At 44.8% G+C, this 26,212-nt stretch overlaps 1 protein-coding gene across 2 annotated transcripts; it reads right to left on the reverse strand.

The window, feature by feature from the left end:
- On the reverse strand, positions 1-24,578 carry PRMT1 (protein arginine methyltransferase 1). 2 transcript variants are annotated; one of them, XM_089655157.1, is made up of 11 exons: positions 24,399-24,578; positions 18,194-18,247; positions 14,462-14,563; positions 14,186-14,341; positions 11,360-11,423; positions 11,140-11,282; positions 10,652-10,739; positions 7,773-7,888; positions 7,296-7,446; positions 3,168-3,289; positions 1-921 (listed from the first exon to the last, which is right to left on the reverse strand). In XM_089655157.1, the coding sequence occupies exons 1-11, from the start codon at positions 24,426-24,428 to the stop codon at positions 838-840; spliced, it is 1,110 nt and encodes a 369-aa protein (XP_089511283.1). In that variant the 5' UTR covers positions 24,429-24,578; the 3' UTR covers positions 1-837. The 2 variants fall into 2 exon arrangements, with proteins under 2 accessions (XP_089511283.1, XP_089511284.1); XM_089655158.1 differs by lacking the exon at positions 18,194-18,247 and having other exon boundaries at positions 24,399-24,577.
- Positions 24,579-26,212: the final 1,634 nt, after the last annotated feature.

Raw genomic sequence — 26,212 nt, forward strand, 5'->3', positions numbered from 1 at the left:
TCACAGTTCACTTTTTTTTTAATTTCATTATGAATGTAACCATATAAAAACCATAACTTATGAAAACAGTCACAATGAGCAACCTTTGAGAATTTGTAAAACAAAACAAAACCCCTTTCATGTAAAGGACATATAAAAAAAAGTTACAAAATGGCAGCGCCTAAGAAACTGTTCTTTCACCTACACTGTAGAGCACATCTGCTGTGGTCAAGTGGGACAGACTTTCCTTACAAACCAGAAAAATTACCAATTTATAGTCCACGCTGCCAAAAAGGAATACCTTTATTCATCTCCTTTGCTAAAGCAGGTTACTAAATGAGTTCCATATTGGCAGCAATGCCATTTTATTTTAGTGCCACATGACAGCTCTCAAGGGCAGAAAATAACATCACATGCTAGCAATATTGTAGACAGTAATGATTATGGGTGGCGCAAAAAAGGTGATTCTAGGACCACTACATTGATGGAATGGATTAATACTTTAGTACACAGATGGCCCACAGGCTTCATTAGCACAGGCTCAGAGGATACTTGCCATGGCTAGTAAAACATTGAACCTGTGCCAAGGCCTTACAACAGCTGTCTTGTCTTAGAAAATCCACTCTGGATCTTTATTTACAGATTAGAAGGTTGACTGAGGTTCCCTGTAAACCTTGCAGGCATTTTCTGAAGGGTAAGTCCACGCCATTAGTGCAGCTGGGACAGTCAGGGATTCTAAAAGACCTATCTGCTCACAGGCTAGCAGAACAGGTTAAAAAGGTGTATGCTATATGTAAATAAAACCACACAGCTAAATGTATACATAATGGGTTTCATCAGGCCGGTCAGTTCTTTGTTTCAGCGCATCCTGTAGTCTGTAGAACATGAAAGCTCACAGAGCTGGCCTTTGAAGTCAATGTCGATGGTAAAGTCCAGGTCACGCTGTGGGGAGGAGAAAAAAAAAAAACAAAAAAAAAAAAACAGGCTGGTTAAAAACCAAGACTTTCACAAATGAAACCAATTTTAATAAAGTGAACTTTTTGCATTCCTCAATTCCTGTAGATATATGATCCTAACTCACATCAAGTGTTCCACGCTTCTTAAAAATCAGACTAGTACAGTTATGTACATTTCAACACCAACATGCAAGAGTGAACCACATTACTCCGGCAGCACTTAACCTATCAAGAAATCACCACCTCCACCCACTTAAAGAAAATGTGCAACCAAATAGCAAGGCTGGCCATACACTTGAGAATTTTACTTTACCCTCCCGGCCCTTTAAAGTTTCAGAAGCCGTGAGGCAGGGTTTTAGGGTCATGTGACCACTGTGATTCGCCGTCACACGATCGGAAAAGGTCCCGATCAAAAAGGGAAGATCGGGACCTTTCCAAGAGTCGGACACGTGCTGGGAGCGCACAGGGCGTGCGCTCTCAGCACATATGTAATTTCTAATTGCACGTATATGCAGCCGCTCGTCGTCAAGGCCCAGACACAGAGAGGCCGCATATTTGGTAAATTTATGCCCCTTGACGCCAATCGCACGCAAAAACCATATAATAGGAGGTCAAACCTAAAAACACTTTCAATTGTATCCAGTTAGGCAGGCTCTTGCACTACATAGTTAAAGGTAAATCTAAAAGTATATATATATATATATATATATATATATATATATATATATATATATATATAGTGTATGGCCAGCTTAAAAGTAATGAAAATGTCCTTCTTATAAGTCAACTTCTGGTTCCCTTGAGAAGTTCACACTACCATTGTGCTTTAGGTGAATCAGCCACCACACACTGCTAATGCACTCAAACTTTATGGCAGCAGAGGATCCAGCACTGGTCAGCGGCCCCCGTTTAATCTGGTCTTCAATTCCACTAGGAACACAGAGAACACTCAGTGTGATCCAGTGTAAACAAATGTATTAAAAAGTTAAATACACTCAGAGAGATAAAACTTGGCTTAAATTCAGTGATACGTTCCAGCCAAAGTAAAAGGTGACATACTATGTCTCACCGCATCACCACCAGTCATAAAATGTAGATTATATAGGGCGCGCTTGTTGGAGCCCAACCTCTGTAGCTGTAGGAAAAAGGTGCCAGATGGATATCAGGGATGGATGGAAGCAGTAACACTGAGGCAGCTGCTCTTAGAGCGGAAGCAAGGCTCTAATGCAGTAACAAGAAAAAGAGGAAGGTGCCTCTAAGTGCAGTATAGACCATTTATTTAGTAAACAAAGGATAAATTGCACTTACAAGATAAATAGTTAAGACTCCTCGTGTGATGTATTAAGATCCAGGTGGGACATCCAGCCGTCCAGCAGCAAACTGTCTATAGAATCAGGAAGTAGAGCCCAGGATCTGCCTGTGCATCAAAATGAAGCTGGGAGAGCAGTCGGATGTAAGAGGTGAAGGGGGCAGTAATGCATCTCGGAGCATGCTCAATAGGCTCCTTCAGACTGAGGACATCCAGTTTGCTGCTGGATGTCCCCTTTGGATCTTAATAGATCACACGATGAGTCTTTAACTATTTATCTTGTAAGTGCAATTTATCCTTTGTTTACTAAATAGTGTCAATACTGCACTTAGAGGCGCCTTCCTCTCTTTTTCTGGTTACTGTATAGTCATAGCCTGATGTCTCCTCCTTCCGACTTCATCTGAGGTTGTCACCCTCAGAGCGATGCAAATCCTGGTGATGTGGTGAGACGCAGTATGTCACTGTTACTTTGGCCGGAAAATGCTGAATTTGATGAGCCAAGTTGTTTTATTGCTGTAAGTATTTAACTTACATTTTTTTTTTTTTTTTTAACTGGATCACACCATAAAGAAGACCCGTGTCCAGGATGCTCGAGTTTCTAGTGAAAATGATGACCAGTGTAATAGGAACTGTGGACCAGTGCTGGATCCTCGATACCATAAAGTGTTTGAGCACATTGAGCCGATCAGTAATGCGGCAATAATTAGCGGTCAGTGCGGTGGCAAGAGGGGATCAAAAACAAAAAAAAGGGGATGTTGTGCTTGATACATGCAGACAAAAAGGAGAGAACCGAGGGGCAGCCCTTTAAAACATCTGTGCTTGTGTTTCCTGTAGGAGGTGGTACCTCATGTGACCATCCCAGAGGAGGACTTGGGGAAAAGTTAGAGCACAATACAATATTGGCTGTGAAACATGTGACTTACATTATTCTTGGCATTCGGCTTCATGCTTATTGTTCCAAAAATCTCCTCCCCAGTTTTTACAGTCAAATAATCTTCCATGTAAAAGACTGTCTGTTTCCAGTGAGTATACGGAGACTCTGGACCTAAAAATAGAAGTACAAGTGAGTATATCCAAAAATCTCCAGAAAAAAAAAAAAAAAAATTTAAAATGAGTTTTGTTTAGATAAATTGCCTTTTTCCCTGGAAGACACTCGTTACAGAGAAACACGTTGTGCAGGGCCAGACACGTGATATCACTGCATGCTGGCGGTGAATACTGTGGGGGCGATTTACTAAAATGGGAGAACACAAAATATGGTGCAGCTCTGCACAGAAATCAGCTTTCATTGTCAAAAGATTAATTGAACAGAACAAGCTGAAGTTAGAAGCCGATTGGCTACCATGCACAGCTGCACCAGGTTTTGCACTCCTCGGTTTTAGTAATTCAACTCACGTGACATGCGGTCATGATTCTTGGCCACTAAAGCCAGCCCTATTCATGGGTCGAATTCTGAAATATTTTTTTCAAAAAGGTCTAAGAATTTTTGTTTGAATTTCGCACCATTAGTGGCCCGCAGCAACAGCAGATTTTAGAGCAATCATCGAATTTGAGTGATCTGGCATGTTGGAATTTTTTTTTTTTTTTTTTCAAACACCACATTTTCTAATCAATGATGGGAGAATCGCGTGATAAATGTGGCAGCAACTCATTGCATTTAGGCATCTAGCTGGAGTTGAAACCAATCAGAATGGAGAAAAGGGATATAAGTGGCTTCAACATGGCAGGGTTGTTGGTGCCAGACGGGCTGGTCTAAGTATTTCAAGAACTGCTGATCTACTGGGATTTTCACACAACCATTTCTAAGGTTTACAGAGAATGGTCCAAAAAAGAAAATATTCAGTGAGTGGCAGTTGGGTGGAAGAAAATGCCTTGTTTATGTCAGAGGTCAGAGGAGAATGGACAGGACAGACTGGCTGCTGAGACATTCAGATGGTAGTCAAAATTTGGCTTAAACCTGAAAGCATGGATCCATCCTGCCTTGTATTAATGGTTCAGGCTGGTGGTGGTGTAATGGTGTGTGTGGGGGGGGGAGAGCAAGGTGGCACTAGCAAGGTGGACCTAATAAAAGTGGTCAGTGGGTGTATATTCTTAGGGATGAGCGCAACTTCTTAAACTTGCCAATGGTCAAATGACCAGACTATGTTCTGCTAGTCTCAAAAGAATGTGGGGATGCTCTATAGGGAACAGCCAATTTACCCAGATAAGCTCTTCCTCAGTAATGCCATTTTTAAGCACAACTTCAGGTAATTGTCAAAGCATGGAAACAGCACCTGCAGTCCCATTAACTTCATGGATAGAAAACAATAGCCTTGATTGTTAGCGACAGGACGAGGCGTAGTGACGTCATTGCAGACGCCATCTCTGAGCTAGATTCACATGTTCATTCCCATAGCAGTGGATTTAAGTTATCTGTGATCATCTTCCATGTGAGTGGGCATTTTTATTTCTTTAAAAATAAAGAAATTATGCAGTATTACACTATGGGAGGTCTGTTTTGTTGTCTATGACCTTCTGGTGGGATCAGTTACAAAGTGGAGCCAGGTGACAGGATGTGGAGGAGTAGCAGGGATATCCAAACCACGAGAGGGGCTCATCTACCGATATAACCATCCTGGGATATATGTGAATATTCCACAAAGTGTGGTGACCCTTGTGGTCTCATAAAGGAGGTGAGGAGGCACTTTGGCTGTTCACGGATACCACCTTGCAGAGTGTGGCACTTAATATACACCATCCATCAGTCTGGGTCCCTGCATCCATTAAGATATAAGGACTAGGTTATTACCAATATTTACACACCGTTTGGACTTTTTTTCACGTGTGATATGTTCCTCTAAGAGGAATCACTTGTGTCACTACCACTTGATCCCCTATTTTGGGCTGCTGTTTTATTCTGTGGGTAGGGGTGTGTTGCATGTCTTGATTTATATGCATTTATTTATATGTATTTAGCGCTACACCATTATATTGTATTAGCCTTGATTGGCCTATTATCTTTTATACCTTAATATCAAAAACATGTCATACTCGTCTGTTCTGTGTAATGGTTTTGCAGAGCAGTCCCGATCCTCTGCTCGGGTCTCCTGCCGATGCTCTTGGCTCCCCCTCCAGCAAAAATACCCTCATAGCAAGCTACTTGCTCTGGGGGGACTCATGCGTGTTCACTCCCTGGGGCTGCCTGTATGCCCATAAGATTCAAAGTGTGGCTCTGCTAGCCCCCCCCCCCCCCAAGCTTTGACAGCAATGGGAGCTAAAGGCTCCCGTTGCGGTCTATAAACCAATGAGATGTCACACTGCTGGATCAGACTAGCAGAACCCGTTCACCACTGGCCAATTAGGTTGCTCACAACAAAAAATAAAACAGAGGTTTTAAAGACTAGGCCCAGTTCAATACACATTAAAACAGTGTTTCTCAACCTTTTTTCAGTCAAGGCACCCTTTAAAATTATGGACAATCTCGTGGCACCCCTTAACATTCTGCACATTCCCAAGGTAACCCATTCTAAAGTGTGAAAAACCATTCAAAAGGTTTTAGATAACGCAGCAACATCCACACGCTTAGGACAACGTTAGAGGTGATTTATTCTCCCAAAGCAAGTATTCCTTTGAAAACTGGTACCGACTAGTACTCCAGTGTTTCTCCCTTACTCTGCTAATGTAACCCCACTGCTGATTAAAGGGGGGCAAACAAGAATTGCTCTGCAGGCACCAGACATCCTCCTTATCCATTAATGTAATTGGTTAGGATGCCAGAAGTTGGCAGGTTGTAAAAGGGCACAATGAAAACCTATGGCTATCCCCGCTTCAGTCGATCCTGAATACGGCTGCCAGACTCATTCACCTTTCCAACCGCTCCATCTCCGCCACCCCCCTCTGCCAATCCCTCCACTGGGTTCCGATTGCGCAACGGATCAAATTCAAAATCCTAACACTGATGTACAAAGCTGTCCACCATACTGCCCCGAACTACATCACTGACCTAATATCCAAGTACCGCCCAACACGCACACTCCGCTCCTCACAAGACCTCCTTCTCTCTAGTTCCCTGGTCTCCTCCTCCCATGCCCACCTCCAGGACTTCTCCAGGGTGTCACCCATCCTCTGGAACTCCCTGCCCCAACCCATCAGATTATCACCTACTCTCGTCTCCTTTAGGCACACCCTGAAAACCCATCTCTTCAGGGAAGCCTACCCCACCCCCTGCTAACTTGCCGACCTCCTCCACTCTTCCTACCACTCCATCCCCCACAGCTATCTCCTCCTGTGCCACCATCCCCTCCCTCCTAGATTGTAAGCTCCAAGGAGCAGGGCCCTCAATCCCCTCATGTTTTGCATTGTATTGGTATTGTTCTGTCACATGTTCTGTCCCCCTTTGTAATGTACAGCGCTGAGCGAACTATCGGCGCTTTATAAATACTGAAAAATAATATGGCTTTATGCAACTAAAAGGCAGGCTTGATCCACCTACTGGCTTGTATACAATTTTAGGGCAGTTTTTAACCATTTTGCCAAGGCACCCCTGGAAAGGCCTGAAGGCTCCCCTTCAGGGAGAAAGGCTGTGTTAAAATCTAGGAAGCCAACTGTATGCAAATCTTAACCTGCTAGCTTTTCTATGCAGTTTTTAGTAAAGCGAACCTCATGAATTTCTCATATTATACAGTCCCGTCCCCCCAACCTGTGACAGGTTCACATTCCCTCAAATGATCTAAGACGGGGTTCTGAAAACGGAAAGTCTGCCCCCACAGAACTCTGGACCAGCTTCTTGGAAGATTGTGCTTCCAGCACGGTACAAAGTGATGCGGGAGAAGCATGCCTGGCACAAGTCATGTCGATTTGTATCAGATTTCCTTCTAGGCAGACTATCCATGAAACCGCAGCCAATACACTGACAGAAGCTGCAGTCTAATGGTTTCAACACTCGGCAGCCAAGGTGTATCCTCTGTACCTGAGTGACTAAAGGCAATTAGGATTGTTTTACTTTGTGTCACCCTGACATTTATCCTGTTATCCTCAGAGGTAGGACTTCAGTGAGAGGCACAATTTCTTACTTGTAGAGAAGCCTGTTCTCTTATGGCAGCGTGTGAACTCTATGTTGAAATAAGCCACCAGGGCATGGATGTAATCATTTCGCTTTACTTGGAGGCAGAATGGAGAAGTGAAGCTCAGGTCATCAACCTTAACGGTGTAAATATCCACTTCCTATGAAGATTAAACAAACAAAAATCAATGTTTTCAAATCAAGTCAATTTGTGAAGTACATAACCTGTCAAGAAAAAAATCCTGAAGAATAAACTTCACTACAGCAGTCAATGAAGATGCAACTTATGGTTGCCGTGAAACTAAAGTCACTCAAATAGGTTGTCAGACAAATTATGGCCCAATTAAAATGGTTTTTGGAGGGCAGAATTGGATCCATCCACAATGCCAAAAGGCACTGGACACTTGCAACATATAAACAGGTTGTTCCAAGTGCAACAACAAAAGGGCAGACAAAGGGAAAGAGTCAAGATTACAAACAGGCATACCTTGATGAGACAGGAGTTTGTGACTAGTTGTTTGGGATCAACCACATCGACAAGAGGTTCTTTGATGGCTACATCCTTGATACACGACATGTCAAATCCATAGACATTCTCCCACCCTGGAAGAGGACATTACTTAAGTAACCAAGATTAAAGATTACATAGCATTCATTTTATGAAAAGCAGCAGCAGCCAATAATTGAGGGAATCCATCTTTAAAAGTGCAGGAACACAGAAATCATACTCCCCTAGATGGCACAGCACAGATCCCAGCGGCACTGCTCAGGGTCAAGTTCTCCCATCTGAGCAGAGAGCTATGACGACTGGCAAGTCACTGGCCCTCTGCTCTGTACCTCCAGCTCTCTGGAGCACAGGGTTGTAGAGGGGGTACAAGCAGCTGGCCCACGCAACTGTTTGGATCCTGGCCGTAAGCCCCAGGTCACACATGCTACCGTGAGGGCCGCATTTTGCACGGGCACGAGAGCCCATTCATTTGAATAGACTCTCGTGCCCCGTGACACGCAGGGAAGAAGTCCCTGCACTTCTTCCAGAAACGCAGCAGCCATGGGAACCTCGGTTCCCAGCACAGTTGAGTTTTCCAGTGCAGGCCATTAGAACTAATGGCACCCGCCCACGCGGGTCCGCGCTTCTCTGTGCGGGTGCACAGATTTTCATGCGGATCCACACAGATGTGAACCTAGCCTAAAATTGGACTTTCCTGAGCCTGGACCAGCTGAGTGACATTAGCCCAATGTCGGCTGAAAATTGGTTACAGGAGTGCAGAACAAACTGCGGTTGTGATCCATAGGAGAAGTATAGTCAAAAGAGCTTTGGCTATACTTTTCCTTTAAGGGCACCATGGCTGGGCTGTGTGCACACATTAAAGTAATCTCCAGTTCCCTGGTCTCCTCCCATGCCCATCTCCAGGACTTCCCCCATCCTCTGGAACTCACTACCCCAATCCATCAGACTGTCACCTACCCTCCTCACCTTTAGGCACACCCTAAAAACCCCACCTCTTCAGAGAAGCCTACCCTCACCTAACTGCTGATCTCCGCTCTCCCCACCACTCCATCCCCCACAGTCATTTCCTCCTGTACCACTCTCCCTTCCCTCCTAGATTGTAAGGAGCAGGGCCCTCGAACACCTCGTGTATTTCATTGTACTGTCATGTATTGTCTCCCATTGTAATGTACAGCGCTGAGCAAACTGTTGGCGCTATACAAGTACTGTATAATAATAAGATGGCAAAGTCTTATATCACTTGACTGCAGAAACAACTATTCATTTAATATTTTATTTGGTTTTACCAAGTTCCATGAGCAGGTTAATAAAGTCACATGTAACTCTAGATAAACAATCCCATAGCCACATATCAATTTAAAAGCCCCATATATGATCAAAATGCAACTGGTTCAGTAGGGACTGGCTGAATTTCGAGCCATGTATGGGCAGACTGTCTGCCCAAAGTAAATCGATGAACTTACAAGCAGCCCGTCGAGTTTATCTGCTGAATGATCAACTCCCCCAGCCATAGCCAGCAGCACTGATCATTGTATTAAAAGGGCAGAAAAGGCTCCACGCTGTCAGCAATGCCCTACCACAAAATTCAAGAGTACCGGCCCCAACATCTCCCTAGCTGCAAATGTTTACATGTCTGGTGCTGTATAAACTTTGTGCTTTAGGTCTAAGGATTCTCATATTTGGCTCCAAGTCTGGAAGTTTTTTTTTTTGTTTGCAAAAGACAACTGGAAAAGAAATGAGGCACAGAGCATCGTAACATCAGGACAAAACTGCAAAGTCTTATGAATGCTAGTTTTAGCAAAGTTCTCCAATGTGATGGATCTCAAACCAAGGTCACGGTACAAAAGAAACTAGGCTACATTTTCCAGGAGCATCTTTAAAATGGTTCCAAGACTGAAGTTTTTCCCTTCATGCATTCACCTCCCCTTCTCAGCCCCCTAATACTCACCTGAGACCGATCCCAATCCAGCAACGTGCAGTAGAGCAAAAAGCTGTCCCAGGTTTTTGCCGCCTCATTGGCTCCCACTGCTGTCAATCACAACCAGTGAGGGAGCAGGGTTGAGCCACACTGTCACAGACAGGTGGCTCGGGAGCAAGCATGCATGAGCGCCCCCAGAGCAAGCTGCTTGCCATGAGGGCACTCAACAGGGCAGAGAGGCCAGGAGTGCTGGCAGGGGACCAGAAAAGGGGAGGTAAAGGGCTGCTCTGTGCAAAACCATTACACAGTAGGCAAGTATAAGTGTTTAGAGAAAAAAAAAAAAAAAAGTAGGTGCGGGAAACAAAATTGATCAGCACACATTTTCCGTACTACGCTCAAACCACTGCAGTTGCAATCTGCAGAGGGTGTCAATCACACCATGTGAATCAAACAGGATCGTGCTGCACATTTGTCTGCTTCATAGCGCAGCACAGTGGCTAAATGGTTAGCACTTCTGCTTTGCAGGAGTACTAGGGTCCTTGATTCGAATTCCCAGCCAAGGCAGCACCTGCCTGGAGTTTGCATGTTCTCCCTGTGCAGGTCTCCTCCCACACTCCAAAGACATGCTTGGTAGGTTACCTGGACCCGCTCTAAATTGGTGTGTGTATATCTATCATACATCAGTTCCTAACCCTTAAGGGGTGTACAATCTATGGAGATATCTATCTATCTATCTATCTATCTATAGATATATCTATCTATCTATATATAGATATATCTATCTCCAAAGATTGTACACCCCTCAAGGGTTAGGAACTGATGTATGATATATATGTAAAGTGCTGTTTAAATAGACTGTGCTATATAATTACTTGTAAAAAATAAAACTGAGACGGTATTTTTGAATGAAAGTGCTGCAAGATGCAAGTCTTGTACTTACAGTGAATCTTGTAGTCTTTGTACTGCCTATCTTCTATAGCAGTCACATAAAGTGTTGCACGATCAGGAAATATAAGCCCATCAGGTGTCTATAAATGAAAGTGGGAAAAAAAAAAAAAAAAAAAAAAAAAAGCGATTAGCCCACATAGGAACAGTTTACAAATTTAAAAAGTCAGATTAACAATTTCCTACGTGCAGAATGTAATTTAGAAATAAATCTGCCTAGTTTAGCACTTCAGCTTCCCCTGACCATTCGCAGCCTCAGACAGTGAATCACATGCCCAGTGAAATGACCTAGGAAGCCATGCTAAACTGGAAAGCACTGATCAGGATTTCATTTTAAACATTTACATTTTCAACTACGTACAATTAATGGCTTTAATCCAAGGCTGTCAGACATGAACGTTCAACATAAATTCCAACAAAGCCCACAAATTACAAGGAGAAACATTACACAAGCACATCATGAAGTATGTTTTAGATGCTTACCAGCCATTTGTCCCGTGCATAAATAACAGTGTTGAGCATTGATTCATAGAACAGACAATATCCCATCCATTCACTGATTATTATGTCAACTTTTTCAACAGGCAGTTCCACCTCCTCTACCTTGCCTTTGATGATTGTTACAACTGTGAAAAAGCAACACCATGTAAGATTACATACAGACAAGAGCTCCTGAATTAAGCCTTACAAGTATAGAACATACCGTGATCTAGTTTGTTTGCCTTCACAATTTTGATGGCGTAGTCTGAAATACTTGAGCACTCAATCTGAAAAAATAAAAATAAAGCTTAAAAACCCCAAAAAGGCACAATGAGTAACAGTTAAGTGACTTAGATCTACAGAACTTAAGCATGTAGCACTGAAGGCAAACTTCATGGATTCAGTTCTTTGCAAGAGCCCGTAGTCGAGATTTAAAAGGAGTTCAGGATTAAACTGCTTTAACAAAACTTTTACAGTATCAAAGAAAAAAAAAAAGAAAAAGAAAAAAACCCCAACGACGGGGCACAATTCCTCCCCCCGACGGGGCACAATTCCTCCCCCCGACGGGGCACAATTCCTCCCCCCGACGGGGCACAATTCCTCCCCCCGACGGGGCACAATTCCTCCCCCCGACGGGGCACAATTCCTCCCCCCGACCCCAACGACGGGGCACAATTCCTCCCCCCGACCCCAACGACGGGGCACAATTCCTCCCACTGATACCAATGATGGGGCACAATTCCTCCCACTGACACCAATGATGGGGCACTATTCCTCCCACTGACACCAATGATGGAGCACAATTCCATCCACTGATACCAATGATAGGGCACTATTCCTCCCACTGACCCCAATGATGGAGCACAATTCCATCCACTGACCCCAATGATGGAGCACAATTCCATCCACTGATACCAATGATGGGGCACTATTCCTCCACTGACACCAATGATGGAGCACAATTCCATCCACTGATACCAATGATGGAGCACAATTCCATCCACTGATACCAACGATGGGGCACAATTCTTGCCACTGAGTCAAATGATGGGCCATGGTTTCCTTTAAAGATGTTGGAACCTTTTATACTTCCAATAGCAACAGTCCAGCCCCCTTAAACTCTGAAGTGAACAAGGACGTTGTTCAGAAGGTCTGGCGACCCATTCATTAAACCTCCCTTGCATTACTGTTGCTTCCAGATAGATGTGAGAAGTGGAGAGATTGGAGGACTCATTCACCTGCCTACCTGGAACAGCTTGAACCCAGCAGCACAGTTTGAACCAAGGGGTGTGCAGTTTAAGCACTTCTGGGTTCACATTTACTAGCAAGACCCCAAAACTGATTTGCTGGACATAAAGCTTTCAGTACCATTGAAGTACTAGTACTAGAAAGCTTTCAGAACCATTGTATACTGTCAGAGGGCATGGGGCATGAACAGCAACTTAAGCAGAGGCTAAAGAAAGCAAGGTAACCAACACCCCTTTCACATCTGGCGTATTATCCTCAAGCAAAATTGCTGCGATTCTGCCCAATATCCCAAAAAGCAATGGCAAAAATTCACATCTGTTCGGGTGCCAATAATTTTCAATGTCATCTAAACGCTGTGGTTATGCCATAAAAGAAATCACAATGCGCAAAGCTTGTTGCCAAAAAGGAGCAGGAGCTTTATTTGGGCAAGAGCTTCTCTCATTGAAGTTTTCTGCGCGATTTACTGCACGGCAATCCCACACCACGTTTAGGTTCCATTGAAAATGAATGGCACCCACACAGTCTGGGGCCTTTTGTCATTACTGCAGAACGAATTGGGATCTCGGGCAGAAACTTGTGACTTTGCACAAGATCACAAATCTACAGGAGAACAGGGACTTACACATTTCCAAATACAGGTTATTTAAAAAATCCTTCTAACGGCCTAGCCCAAGCAATCCAGCCATGTCGGGACTTGAACCCTTTAGTATACTGTATAAGGACCAGGGGTTATGTCAAACTTCCTCATGGTGGCTTCAGGCATTTATCAACCGTTGTAAAAAAGTGCTGCGCTAAAGATAAAAACCAATATCTCTCTCTCTCTCTCTCTCTATCTAGGACTCTCCCCCTCTTGGTATTGGTCTGGTTGATACACAGCTTAGCTGAATCATACTGGACCTGGTGTATTCTTCTAGTCTAGCTCATCCATCCCATCCCATGAGGGGGAGCTCTGGATATTGATTATATGCGTATATAAAGATACGCATCTGGTGAGTGCGTACTTTAACCATTCTATCACCTCGACACCTGGAACGTACAGTCACCTATATCTCTTGTATCCATCACGTATCACAGACTGTCACCCTTTTATATATTGGCTTTACTGGGATTAACCATTCAGCTTACCCTATGTATTGATATCATTTATTAGTTTTTATCTTTAGCGCTGCACTTTTTACAGTATTTTATGGAGGTTTTATTCTGGTTGCCTTTTTGTGCTTTTAGCTGCTACTACTAACCGCTCAGTGAGTATTTTGTTTTATTCTATTTATCAACAGCTAACGGCAATAATTAAGATACAAGGTGTTTTCCTTTGAGTTTTCTGAGATTTTGACTTTATAAGTTGCCTGAAATGCTTCGGTTTGGTACTCCTGTTTACACCCTACTACCCCTCTAAAGGGTTTTAGGCAGATCAGGATAAATTCTGATCTGCCTATCATGTCAAAAACACTTCTTGAGGAGAGTCCAGGACTTTTTGTACAGTTTACATCCATCAGAGGTCAGCAAACCAATTTAAAGCACCAAGTCAATTCTCTACTATAGACTACACTGAAACGTGGCCATATTTCTTAGGCAGGCATGGAACGAACACCTCACAGTTTACAGTCTATTCCCAGGGTACCTATTTGAGATGAGCGAGTACCTGCAAACAGGGCAGCACCTTTGGACAAATTTATAAATCCCATCCTGACCACCAACATTCCCCAAGATAAGCAAGGCTAGCCCATACATTCCAACCCATTGTCAGTAAACTTGCATTGGTCAGAAAGCTTCAATTTTTATTTATTTGAACTGTCCTTACCCCAATTACTTTTTTTGCCCCAGCCTTAGCTGCAAACATGCAGAGGATTCCTGTCCCACTTCCTACATCCAAAACAACTTTGTCCTTGAACAAGTGTCTGTTGTGAAACATTGAGTTTCGGTAAGTCAGCGTCCGAACTTCATCCTTCAACATTTCCTGCAAAAAAAGATAAAATTGTTCAGCAATTCTCTGCTAATCACCAACAAGGCCTAACAATGATGTAAAGATCTGCTAACCATCAACAAGAACTAATCGCTATAAAGAGCTGATACTTACCTCATGGATACCAAAGTGCGCATAGGAATCAAAGTAGTAGTCCTTGGAAGTCATCTCTTCTGCTGATGGTTTGACGCTGCTCTCTGGTTGGGTACAGGAAACCTAGAAAAACAGCAAGAAAAAATGATTGACATCCATGTATTTCAAAATGAACACAAGTAGCAATTCAAAACATTGCTTATAAATGAGCAAGACTGCTTGAATGTGTAGGTCAATACTGCTCAGACCGAGGCCATACGTATGCCATTTAAAGATGCTGCAATATAATGGAACCTGGTTTGTATTTCTAGGTACAAGAAACAGGGCTGGCATCCTCTTGCTCAATGCCTCACTGACTTCTCACCAGATTTTCAGACAATTCATGGTCTACAGCAAGCCTTCTCAGCCAGGATGCCTCCGGAGGTTGCTAGGGGTTCTTTGAGCTGTGAGCAACGACAGACTGATCTCTAACCTGTAATGACTATCAACTAAAGGTGGCAATTTCCCACTGACATGCAATATAGGGGGTCACTTCTACACAGACCACCACCAGTGCCTGGAGGCTTTTTTCCCCACAGACCACCAAAGGCATTTCTCCATGAACCCCCAATGCAAGGGGACTATTCCACAGACTAGTGTAAGGGTATGTTGCTACTAACAGTGTTTTTCTGGCCACCATTTTTCATTAGTGTATACAGCGTGTTGTAAAATAATCCAGTCTGGGTGTCAAATATTCTAGGTATGCTGCATTTATAATCTGGATTCAGAGTTTCTCTGCAGAGCTGGTGAATGATCACCAATAGGGATGTCCTAGATTGTAAGCTCCAAGGATCAGGGCCCTCCTTTCCCTCTTGTAGTGAACTGTATTGTCTCCCGTTATATTGTAAAGCGCTGAGCAAACGGTTGGCGCTATATAAATCCTGTATAATAATCATAGGCAAAGGTTTTCTTTCCAGGAAACAAATTTGCCTCCCTAAGATCCCATGTTCTCAGACCTTAAAGAAGAATTCGAAGCATGGACAATTTTAGATTAGTTACATTGGTCCATGTACATGTGTAACTGCCTAGATTATTTCCCCAATAGTTCGGAATCAATGCCCCATTGTTAGGGATAAAGGCACAAGGGAACCTGTACTGAAGAATGAAGGCCTATCATAATCGCCTCCTGAAAAGGCTAGGTGAGAATAAAGTCCAATCGGCCGCACTCCAAGCAATCCACTTTACTGAACCAGGATAAAACCAATACAGACACTGGAAATACAGGCAGGCAGGTAAACACGTTTCACACTAGACAGCACTTGTTCATTACCACCAATAAATAAGTGCTGTCTAGCTTGAAATGCGTTTACCGTCTGCATTGGTTTTATCCGGGTTCAGTAAAGTGGTTTGTTTGGAATGCAGCCGATCGGACTTCCTTTGTTCTCATCTATGTAGCACACGAACTGACCTGGCACCTACAGGAGGAAGAGTTGTGCTTGGAGGTTGGGAGTCTCCACCTTGAGCAGCGGTGTGAATATCCTGAAAAGGCTAGTTGCTTAGCTGTCCAACGTCAAGACACTGATCCAAAACTCCAGATCGGCACAACTCGGATCACCGGGACAACCATGCCATTCCCAGGAAAGATCCAGAACCTGCAGTCTGCAAATCCCATTTGAGGCATTTTACACTGCATTGGATTCGGCCAAATGGAAAGAACTAGACTGTGCTGACCGCTCCAAAGTTAAATATGACCCCATTATCTTAAGCTATTCATGCACAACACCTGAAGTATTACCCATTTTACGAAGAATCATAAGCCAACGTTAAAGTGTACACCCAGCCAAAACTTAACCCTTTCATAGATTTGGGAAGAATTAGAACACTGGTCAGGTTTTTACTGCTATGTAGAGCAGTGTTAGAAATGTATCCTAGCTTCATGTCCTGCAATCGTTTAAACAGACAGTAAGTGAGGGAAAGATCTGCAACACCCGCATATAAAATGCTTGTATTTGAGGGAAAAACTTGGAACCTCATTTTTATTTTTCTCCCCTTTGCAGATATTTCTTCATTTCCTGTCTGGTGTAACCATTGTCAAGACAGAAGTGAGGGGAAACATCAGTTCCACAGTAAAAACCCAACAGAAGTTCTAATCAACCACTAGCCAAAATATATATATTTATTTTTTTTTTAACTTTTTGGCTTAACACTTTAAAGGGGAACTTCACCCAAAAGGGACATTCCCACTTTCTCCTCCCTCTCCCATATTTGGAATGACTTTTAGGGGAGCAGGTACCTGATTTTGACTCTGCCTAGGTGATCGGATGCTTGCCCACCACCTCTCCCTGCAGCCTCTCAGGACACGTCACAGGCCCAAGGAGACTGCAGGACCATTTACGGGGCACAGAGCGGCTCACACATGCAGTGGGCAGCCGCCTGTGAAGCTGCAAGCAGTCATAGCTGGCTGCCCATAGTTAAGATGCCAGAGCCTGGACCCAAGAGCCGGCAAATAGCCGAGTCAAGTGAGGACATCACTGGGTCAGGTAAATGTTTTTTTTTTTTTAAGTCACCAGCTACAGTATTTGTAGTGGAGGACTTAAAATATTGTTTAAAGGGCAAAGATCCTCTAACCACCTAGAAATTCAGCTGAGGACTTAAAATATTGTTTAAAGGGCAAAAATCCTCTAACCACCTAGAAATTCAGCTGAGGACTTAACTGAATTTTTAGGCGATTAGAGGATCTTCGCCCTGTAAACAATATTTTGAGGACTTAAAATATTGTTTAAAAGGGCAAAGATCCTCTAATCACCTAAAAATTCAGTTGGACTTAAAATATTGTTTACAGGGCGAAGATCCTCTAACCACCTAAAAATTCAGCTGAAGACAAACAAGCTATGAGAGAAGATTTCAACTCCCTTAATTAAGAATATTCAGCCCCTTAGATAATAAAAATGGTCTACAATTCCTATGAGGAAGACTCACTATTTTTCTGCAGTCTCGTTACTTTACACACAGTCAGGTAGATGCATATAATGCATATATTTCATAGCCAAGTTGGCCAATACTTTAAAGGGAACCTGTCGCTGCTGACATTCTGTGGCGCAATTTGAAGTGTAGCATCTGATCCTGAAGAAAGTAGTCTGTGGACCCCAGGTGCTCCCAACCCAAGCAGGGGTATTTTGCAAATCTTGAGTGGGACTCAAAGTTTCAACACCCCCACAACGCACTGTGAAAGCTTTCACCACCTACAGAAGCTTGCACATTGCATTAAGAGGATACTGGTGTAGGGCAGCATGTGTAAGCTCTGGCCCAAGATCTGCAATGTGGTTCCAGGATTATTTTCATCAGGACAAAAATTTACATGCAGACACCCATTTGTCCCACTGACAATATTAAAGCAGACCTCCAAGCAAACAGTACTTTACTTGTCAACAGATTGGTTCTGTTCCGTTTTGTGATTCACACTTCTCTGCCACATTCGCACAGCCAGGTAGGACACAAACTTGCAGTAGACTGTAAGCTCTCCAACTGTAGCTTACTTATTGGATTCTTCATCAGCATACTGCCCAATACGGCGAAAGGCGACGCAGGGTGCTGGTCTTCCTGGTTATGCTATGTGACAGGCATATGAAGAGCAGAGGATGGTATGAAGAGATAAATCCTTTGGCAGGTAAACGTTCACACATGTATTTCAACTGTATTTGTCTACCTGTAGTACTGCTTTAATATTAACAGTGGCAGGTTCCCTTTAATCATCAGTGTATAAAGGATATTTACATCTTCCACTGCAGTCGACAGGCTCATTCCATTGGCCAACTTGGCTACAAAGTTCTAGGAAAAAGTAATGAGACAATGCATTAGTTTGAGGTCTTATAACTGAAAGTCATTCATGTAGGAGGAGCAGAATCTGTACATGATGAATCACACCTACAGAGAACTGTACTGGGAACACGTGGCTGCTCATTCAGAAGACTTGCAGCCAACAGTCTTGCTACTGGCAACCCAACTAGGTTACAGCAAATGTGTTTTGGTGATGTGCCATTCACAATGAACTGCACACCAATGATAATGAAGGCTGTGGTGAGAACAGGACCTTAACCACCTCCCGTCCAGCCGTTGTATATAAACGGCCAGATGGTGGCAGTGCAGGGTCGGGTGGCCCTTTATAAAAGGCCTCCCCGCCACCTGCTTGTGCACGCTCCCTGGGAGCGCGCAGCACCGCGATCCTGTGCCCGCTGTGTCCTCCGGACACAGTGGAACACCGATCAGTGATCACATGCAAAGTAGTAAGCAAGATGTCACTTGTGACATCATTGCTTACTACGTGTGAAATCTGTGAATGATCACACACAGAGGTCACATGGTACAGGGCTATTCACAACAGCCTTGTACCATGTGACAAGCTGTGACCAATCACAGCTCACTCAGTAGTTCAATGGCTGCAAGAATGCAGTTAGAGAGAAGGAGAAATGATTGCTTTTACATTCATTATGGGTGTAAAAGCAATCCTTGTAAAAAAATAAAAAAAAATCATCACCCCCCACAAGTAGTACAGTGTCACCATGGTAGGGTGACAGTATGTAAAAAAAAAAAGTTTAAAAATTATAATTTTGGTTATAAACTAATTTGGGTTATTTTTTTTTACTAAAAATAACGGAATAAATTTTGGCCAAGATCTATGATGAAATACTATTTATGTGCAAAATTTTATAAGAAAAACACTCAAAATTTTTGGACTTTTTAATTTACATAGCAAAAAAAAAAAAAATCCCAATGGTAAATAAATACCACCAAAAAAGCTTTATCGGTCTAAAAAAAAAAAAATGCTAAAAAATTCATATGGGTACGGTGTTGCATGACCGCACAATTGTCATTCAAAGTGTGATAGCACTGAAAGCTGAAAATTGGCCTGGGCAGGAAGGGGGGTGGGGGGGGGGGGTGTCCGGACTGGAAGTGGTTAAAGTGGTCCTGAAGGATACCTTCATGCATTCTAAGCAGCAAGGTAAAGTCTTCAGTGTTCGGATCCCTAATACTTACCTGATCCCCATCTCGGTCCAGCAATGTGCACAAAAGCTGCGTGCAAAGAAACACACAGAGGGCGCACGGGCCTAGTGCATTACCTTCTAAAAATGAGATTTATTGAATAAAAAGTAGTATACTTACAAAGGAATAAAATCAAAGCCAAAGTTTGGCTCCGAGGAAGAGGTTCTGCCACGAAATGCATCAGCCATTGCGAGGCCTACAGTCCCCCAACAGCCACCATCTAGGGAGATTGGAACATGCTGTCTTTTTTTTGTGATGTGCCTTTGATTTTATTCCTTTGTGAGTATACTAATTTTTATTCAATAAATCTCATTTTTAGAAGGTAATAATGCACTAGGCCAGTGCGCCGTCTGTTTCTTTGCACACAGCTTCTTTGGATTTCCCTGGTCTGTTGAGGGCGGCATGCCTTGCATTCCCAAAAAGTACTCCATGTGGGGTTACTGACATTGTGGAGCTCATCGTCCAACGCAGGAGTTTCAGCATTCACTTGCTCATGCTTTCTTAACCACCTCCCGTCTGGTATATAAACAGCCAGACGGTGGCACTGCAGAGTCGGGTGGCTGTTTATAAATGGCCTCCCAGCACCATGATTGTGCGCGCTCCCTGGGAGCACGCATCCCCGTGATCCGGTGCCCGCTGTGTCCTCCGGACACAGTGGAACACCGATCGGACGGGACCTCTGTACGAGGTCCCGATCATGTGATCACTGATTGGCCAATCAGTGATCACATGCAAAGTAGTAAGCAAGATGTCACTTGTGACATCATTGCTTACTACGTGTGAAATCTGTGAATGATCACAGAGGTCACATGGTACAGGGCTATTCACAACAGCCTTGTACCATGTGACAAGCCGTGACCAATCACAGCTCACTCAGTAGTTCTCAATGGCTGCAAAAATGCAGCTAGAGAGAAAGAGAAATGATTGCTTTTACATCCTTTATGGGTGTAAAAGCAATCAGTGTGGGGGAAAAAAAATAAAAAATCATCACCCCCCACAAGTAGTACAGTGTTACCATGGTGACACTGTACTGCTAGGGTGGTGACCATATGTAAAAAAAATATATATAAAAAAAAGTAAGTTTAAAAATTATAATTTTGGTTATAAACTAATTTGGGTTATTTATTTTAATAAAAACGGAATACATTTTGGCCAAGATTTACGATGAAATACTATTTGCAAAATTTTATAAGAAAAAACACTTTCAAAATTTTTGGACATTTTAATTTACATAGCAAAAAAAAAAAAAAAATCCCAGTGGTGAACACCACCAAAATAAAGCTTTCTGTCTCAAAAAGATGCTAAAAATTCATAAGGGTACAATGTTGCATGATCGCACAATTGTCATTCAAAGTGTGATAGCACTGAAAGCTGAAAATTGGCCTGGACTGGAAGGGGGTAAAAGTGTCTGGACAGGAAGTGGTTAATGTGAGGCCCAGGTCTCTGCCCCATTGGCCGAGACACAGCAGGTTCCCATTGCTGTCAACCACAGCCTGTGGAGGGGGGGGGGGGGGCATAAGAGCCAGAAGGGCTAGTGGGAGACCAGAGAAGAGAACTGGCACTGCACAGAGCAGGCAAGTATAACATGTTATTTTAGACAAGCATTTAGTATCGCTTTATCATGAATCTTAGGTCTTCTACAAAGCTAACACAGGAAAAACGACAAGTGGTCCAAATTTGGACGGCGCTATACAAGTACCTGAAATAAATAAGAGTCACATGTGGGCAGTGGTAAATGACAGCCCACTCCCTCCCTCCAAACACAATGGGGGTGAGATATTACATCTTGATTGATGGAGGCTTCACCGTCCTGCTATCCCAAGACACAGGCTGGAGGGGGCGTGACAGCCTGTGACTGGCAGAAATCTGCACACACCACATTATTGCCAAAAAAATTAACAATTGTATTTCAAATATACATTTGTATGTTACTCTAAAACGGTTTGATTTTAACTTTTTACTCTTTATCCTAAAGGCTTTTTTTTTTTTTTTTTAAACATGCGACCAGCAGCAGAGGACTAGAAGCTCCTCCTGCCACTGTTTCCCTGCAGACCAGCTGGGAAAGAACTGGGCCATGTGACAGCTGTATATAAATTAGTGGTTACTAATGCAGCCACTCCACATTGGACAAGAGAGACGCAACTGCGACAAGTCTCTGCTTTCATACATATGGCACATGTGCGTTTACATCAGTAAGCATCCCTAACGGGCACACTGATCATACAGGAGCCTGGTGAAGGTGGTGGTGGGAGTAGGGAGGACCCCCTTCCACCGCCTATAAAAGTAATCCAGCAGCTCTTTGGTCGCTTGGATTACTTTTACAAGATACAGAACCGCCAGCACTAAAAAAAGGTGACCTTGGTCCTGATGCAGCAATGACCGAGATATCATCCAAGGATGCTCGGGTATGTCCTATGGACGGAAAGCGATGAACGCTGAATGCCAGGTAGAGATATTTTCAGTGTTACATTTGTTCAGCCGGGACTATACAAGTATGTGCCGTACCCGAGGGATCCCCATGGAAATCGCTGTAGTAGCAGTATCTCCATTAGCTCCTGTGTTTACACCTACTTTGCTCTCAATAGGATTTTGTGTTGAGTTGCAGTGCAACCCTATGCCTGCTAAGGGCGCCGGGGTAATTCCACCTGCAACCAGGATGCAAAGCACTGTGCTCACGCCATGTATACACCCACCACCCTTACCGCTGCAGCATGAGTTTCCTCCGGGTACTCCGGTTTCCTCCCACACTCCAAAGACATGCTGGTAGGTGAATTGGCTCCAATCTAAATTGTCCCTAGTATGTGTATGTATGAATGTGAGTTAGGGACCTTAGATTGTACACCCCTTGAGGGTTAGGGGCCTTAGATTGTACACCCCTTGAGGGTTAGGGACTGATGTGAATGTACAATATATATGTAAAGCGCTGTGTAAATTGATGGCGCTATACAAGTACATGTACACACATTTATTTCAGGTACTTGTATAGCGCCATCAATTTACGCAGCGCTTTACATATATATTGTACATTCACATCAGTCCCTAACCCTCAAGGGGTGTACAATCTAAGGCCCCTAACCCTCAAGGGGTGTACAATCTAAGGTCCCTAACTCACATTCATACATACACATACTAGGGACAATTTAGACAGGAGCCAATTCAACTACCAGCATGTCTTTGGAGTGTGGGAGGAAACCGGAGTACCCGGAGGAAACCCACGCAGGCACAGGGAGAACATGCAAACTCCAGGCAGGTGGTGCCGTGGTTGGGATTCGAACCAGCGACCCTAGTACTGCCAGGCGGAAGTGCTAACCATTTAGCCACTGTGCTACCCCATATCTATATATCCCTCTCTCTACATCTCTCCCTCCACCTCCCTCTCCCTACACCCCCTCCTCTCTACCTCTACATCGCCCTCTCTCCACATCTCTCCCCCCCCCACATCTCTCTCTCCCCCCACCTCTCTATTTTTTTTTCTAGCCCCAGGTCTCTGACTTTCCAATAGGATATTTGGACTTTTTGCATGAATACTATCATCGGTCTATATAGGTTTTCATAGATCATTGTTTTTTGTAACTTAGTGCTGCATATATTTTCTATAATACTTGGCACCCTATGCATCACATTTTTTCACATGCAAAACCATATTGTTTCACAGCATCATATTTATAATAAAAAAAAAAAAAAGCGTTGGGTGGGGGGAGGGTACTTCCATTGCAACAGTCCATTCAAATGAATGGGCTGCTGTACTGGCAAGGAAGACTTGATAGAAATGAGGCCCAGTACAGCATTACCCGACCAGCTCTCCATCCTGAAGCAATCCCTGTACCATACAGCAGCCTGCGGCTCGCCGTGACTGAGCCAGGTGCCGCTCTGTACTCTGAGGCAGATCCCGACTTTAAAGTCGGGATCTTTCCGCAGCCTGAGTGACGTCAGCGGGCTTCAGCTGGAAACAAAAGTACAAGCAAAAAAAAAAAAAAAGTAGCTATACTTTAAATAAGAATAATGAATGATTAAAGTGCCCCCCCCCCCCCCCATGGACACGCACACGTAAACGGCGATCGCACCACACACACAAGATATCACCACAAAGAGCGATCATTTTAGCGACAGACTAACACTAAACTAGCTTTGAACGCGGCGAAAACTGAGTTTTTGGGCAATCCGGCACCTTTGAACAGGCGGACGCAGTTTTAAAGCGCACCGTGTTACGTATCCAATTAGATGCTAACAGATTGGTTTTTTTGTGGATTAAAATGTATGTTTTTGCAAAAAATGTGTATTTGAAAAAAATCGCTGTGCAAACACCACGTGAGAAAAACATGCAACAACCACCTTTTTACTCTCCAGGGCCTTTGAGCAAACAAAATAAAAATGGTGTTTGGGGGATTTAAGTAGCTTTCTATGGAGAGGAATGGCAGAAGAGTCCCGGACTGGAAGTGGTTAATCGTGCCATGAAGGAACACACTACTCCGGCAGGGACACGCACGTGTGAACAGGCCCGGCTGCTCCCCCATGAGGCCTACACCACCACTGGAAGAAATGCGGGAGACACGTGACGCTGGGCCCCGGTAATGTTCAGTGCCCCCCGGTAATGTACGGTGAATGAATGGGAAAGGGGAGTTAGGCCGCCGGCCAGCAGCACAAAGGACCGGCTCCGCCATGCACGTCCCACGTGGGCGCACTCCGCACAAGGCCGCCCTTTGTACGGCCGGCATGTGGGCGGAGCCAGGGGCGCCGGACAAAGCGAACCCCGCTCTACTCCGGGCGCACGCGGGGAAGGGGGTGACGTCACCGCCACGGCCTGGTCACTCCATCAAGCCCTTATCCCCCCACAGGCAAAGCTTTACATCCGGGCCTTCCCGACACCGGGCCTACCCCATCCCGCCGAATGAATGACACAGAACAGCGCCCCTCCCCTCCTCACTCTCCCCCATTTTACCTCCATGCTGCAGGTGCTCGCTTCCGCCATGTTCCCAGCGCCCGGTCTCCCTCGCCTCCTGCACGCCGCACGGTCCGAAGCCTATGAATGGAAGAGAGGCTTCCGTAGAGAGAACTGCGACATGCGGCGAGGCCCGGCTGTATATGAATCCTCGGAGAGCTCCGCCCACCGCTGCAATCGCCTGGCGCGCTTCACTCTCCCTGCACGGCCAATGGTGGGGAGGCTGGGGGACGGGGGCGGAGCACAGGCACGCATTCCGGTGTGATTGGCTGTAGCCTCTCAAATCTTAGTCATTCACTACGGTAGGGAAACGCCCCCTCACGGTGATAGGCTGGTCGGTCAAGACGCAGCGTCCTGAAGTGATATAATGGAGTCTGCGGTGTGGGCTCCAGTCAGAGGATGCGGGAGGCTGAGGTGGAGGGATGGTGGATGCTGTAATAGAAGAAATGTGGAAAAACTCACAAATATGATGACATTTATAGTACATGAATCACACATAATACATTCATGTCTGCTGGTCCCTCCCAGTGTGTTCTGTCATAGATTGAAGGCTAGCACAGCCCTGGAAGTGGGGGGCGCATGTGAAGTCACAGAAATGTGCCACACTTTAACCGATGCGTGGGGGTCAGGGGCGGACTGACAACTCATGGGGCCCCCGGGCAATAGGGGATCATGGGGCCCCTGTGTCCTTGCCCAAACTCAAAAAAAGCCTATGAAAAAGGTACCAGGGGCATCTCATGGGGCCCCCTACTGACCCCGGGCCCTCGGGCAGTGCCTTAGTTTCCAAATGGTCAGTCCGCCCCTGGTGGGGGTGTCATCTTTAACCGCCCGGTCACACCGATCCCGACTTTGAAGTGCGACTTACAGTGAAGTCACACAATTTTGGATGTCATACCAATTTGAGGTGCGATTTGCGAGACACGCGACACAGATGTCTGTGTAAATTGCTCCTGAAGTAGTCCGGGCTGCTGTTAGAAACCCCGGGGCCCCAACCAACTTAATAGGACCCCTCCTCCCAAAGAACCCCCCCCCCCAGTTTATTATACTGCAATTTGAATGAACACAGTAAGTTATCGGTACTGATCACTCATTGTGTCCATTCAGGGAAGGAAAGGGCTGGGAAATGTGACATGATACTGGTGGGAAGGAGGGAGGCTGGCAGCACTGCAGGAGTGAGGCTGCACGGGGGCCTGGGCAACATTTGGTGTGCAGGAAATGCAATGGGTGCACAAGGGGGCAATTACTGGAACCCATCCCCTGTATGTCTCTGCAGCAGCTGTAGAGAAAGCCATACAGGGGATCAGTTCCAGTAATTGCCCCCCCATCCCAATCACCCTCCCTGCCAACATTCGATTCACCCACCTGCCTAGGTCCCCCTGCTGGCCTGGGCCCCGTACAACCAACTTAATATGGCCCCTCCCCCCAAAGAACCCCCCACAGTTTAATATACTGCAATTTGAATGAACACAGTGAGTCATCGGGACTGATCACTCATTGTGTCCATTCAGGGAAGGAAGGGGCTGGGAAATGTGACATGATACTGGTGGGAAGGAGAGGAGGGAGGCCGGCAGCACTGCAGGGATGAGGGCACACAGGGGCCTGGGCAACATTTGGTGTGCAGGGAATGCAATGGGTGCACGAGGGGGCAATTACTGGAACCCATCCCCTGTATGTCTCTGTCTGCAGCAGCTGTAGAGAAAGCCATACAGGTGATCAGTTCCGGTAATTCCCCATCCCAATCACCCTCCCTGCCAACATTCGATTCACCCAGCTGCCTAGGCGCCCCTGCTGGCCTGGGCCCCGTACAGGAGGAC

The sequence above is a fragment of the Staurois parvus genome, unplaced genomic scaffold, assembly GCF_062004578.1.
Source record: "Staurois parvus isolate SC_StPar_1 unplaced genomic scaffold, SC_StPar_1.0 ptg000827l, whole genome shotgun sequence".
NCBI classification, from domain to species: Eukaryota; Metazoa; Chordata; class Amphibia; order Anura; family Ranidae; genus Staurois; species Staurois parvus.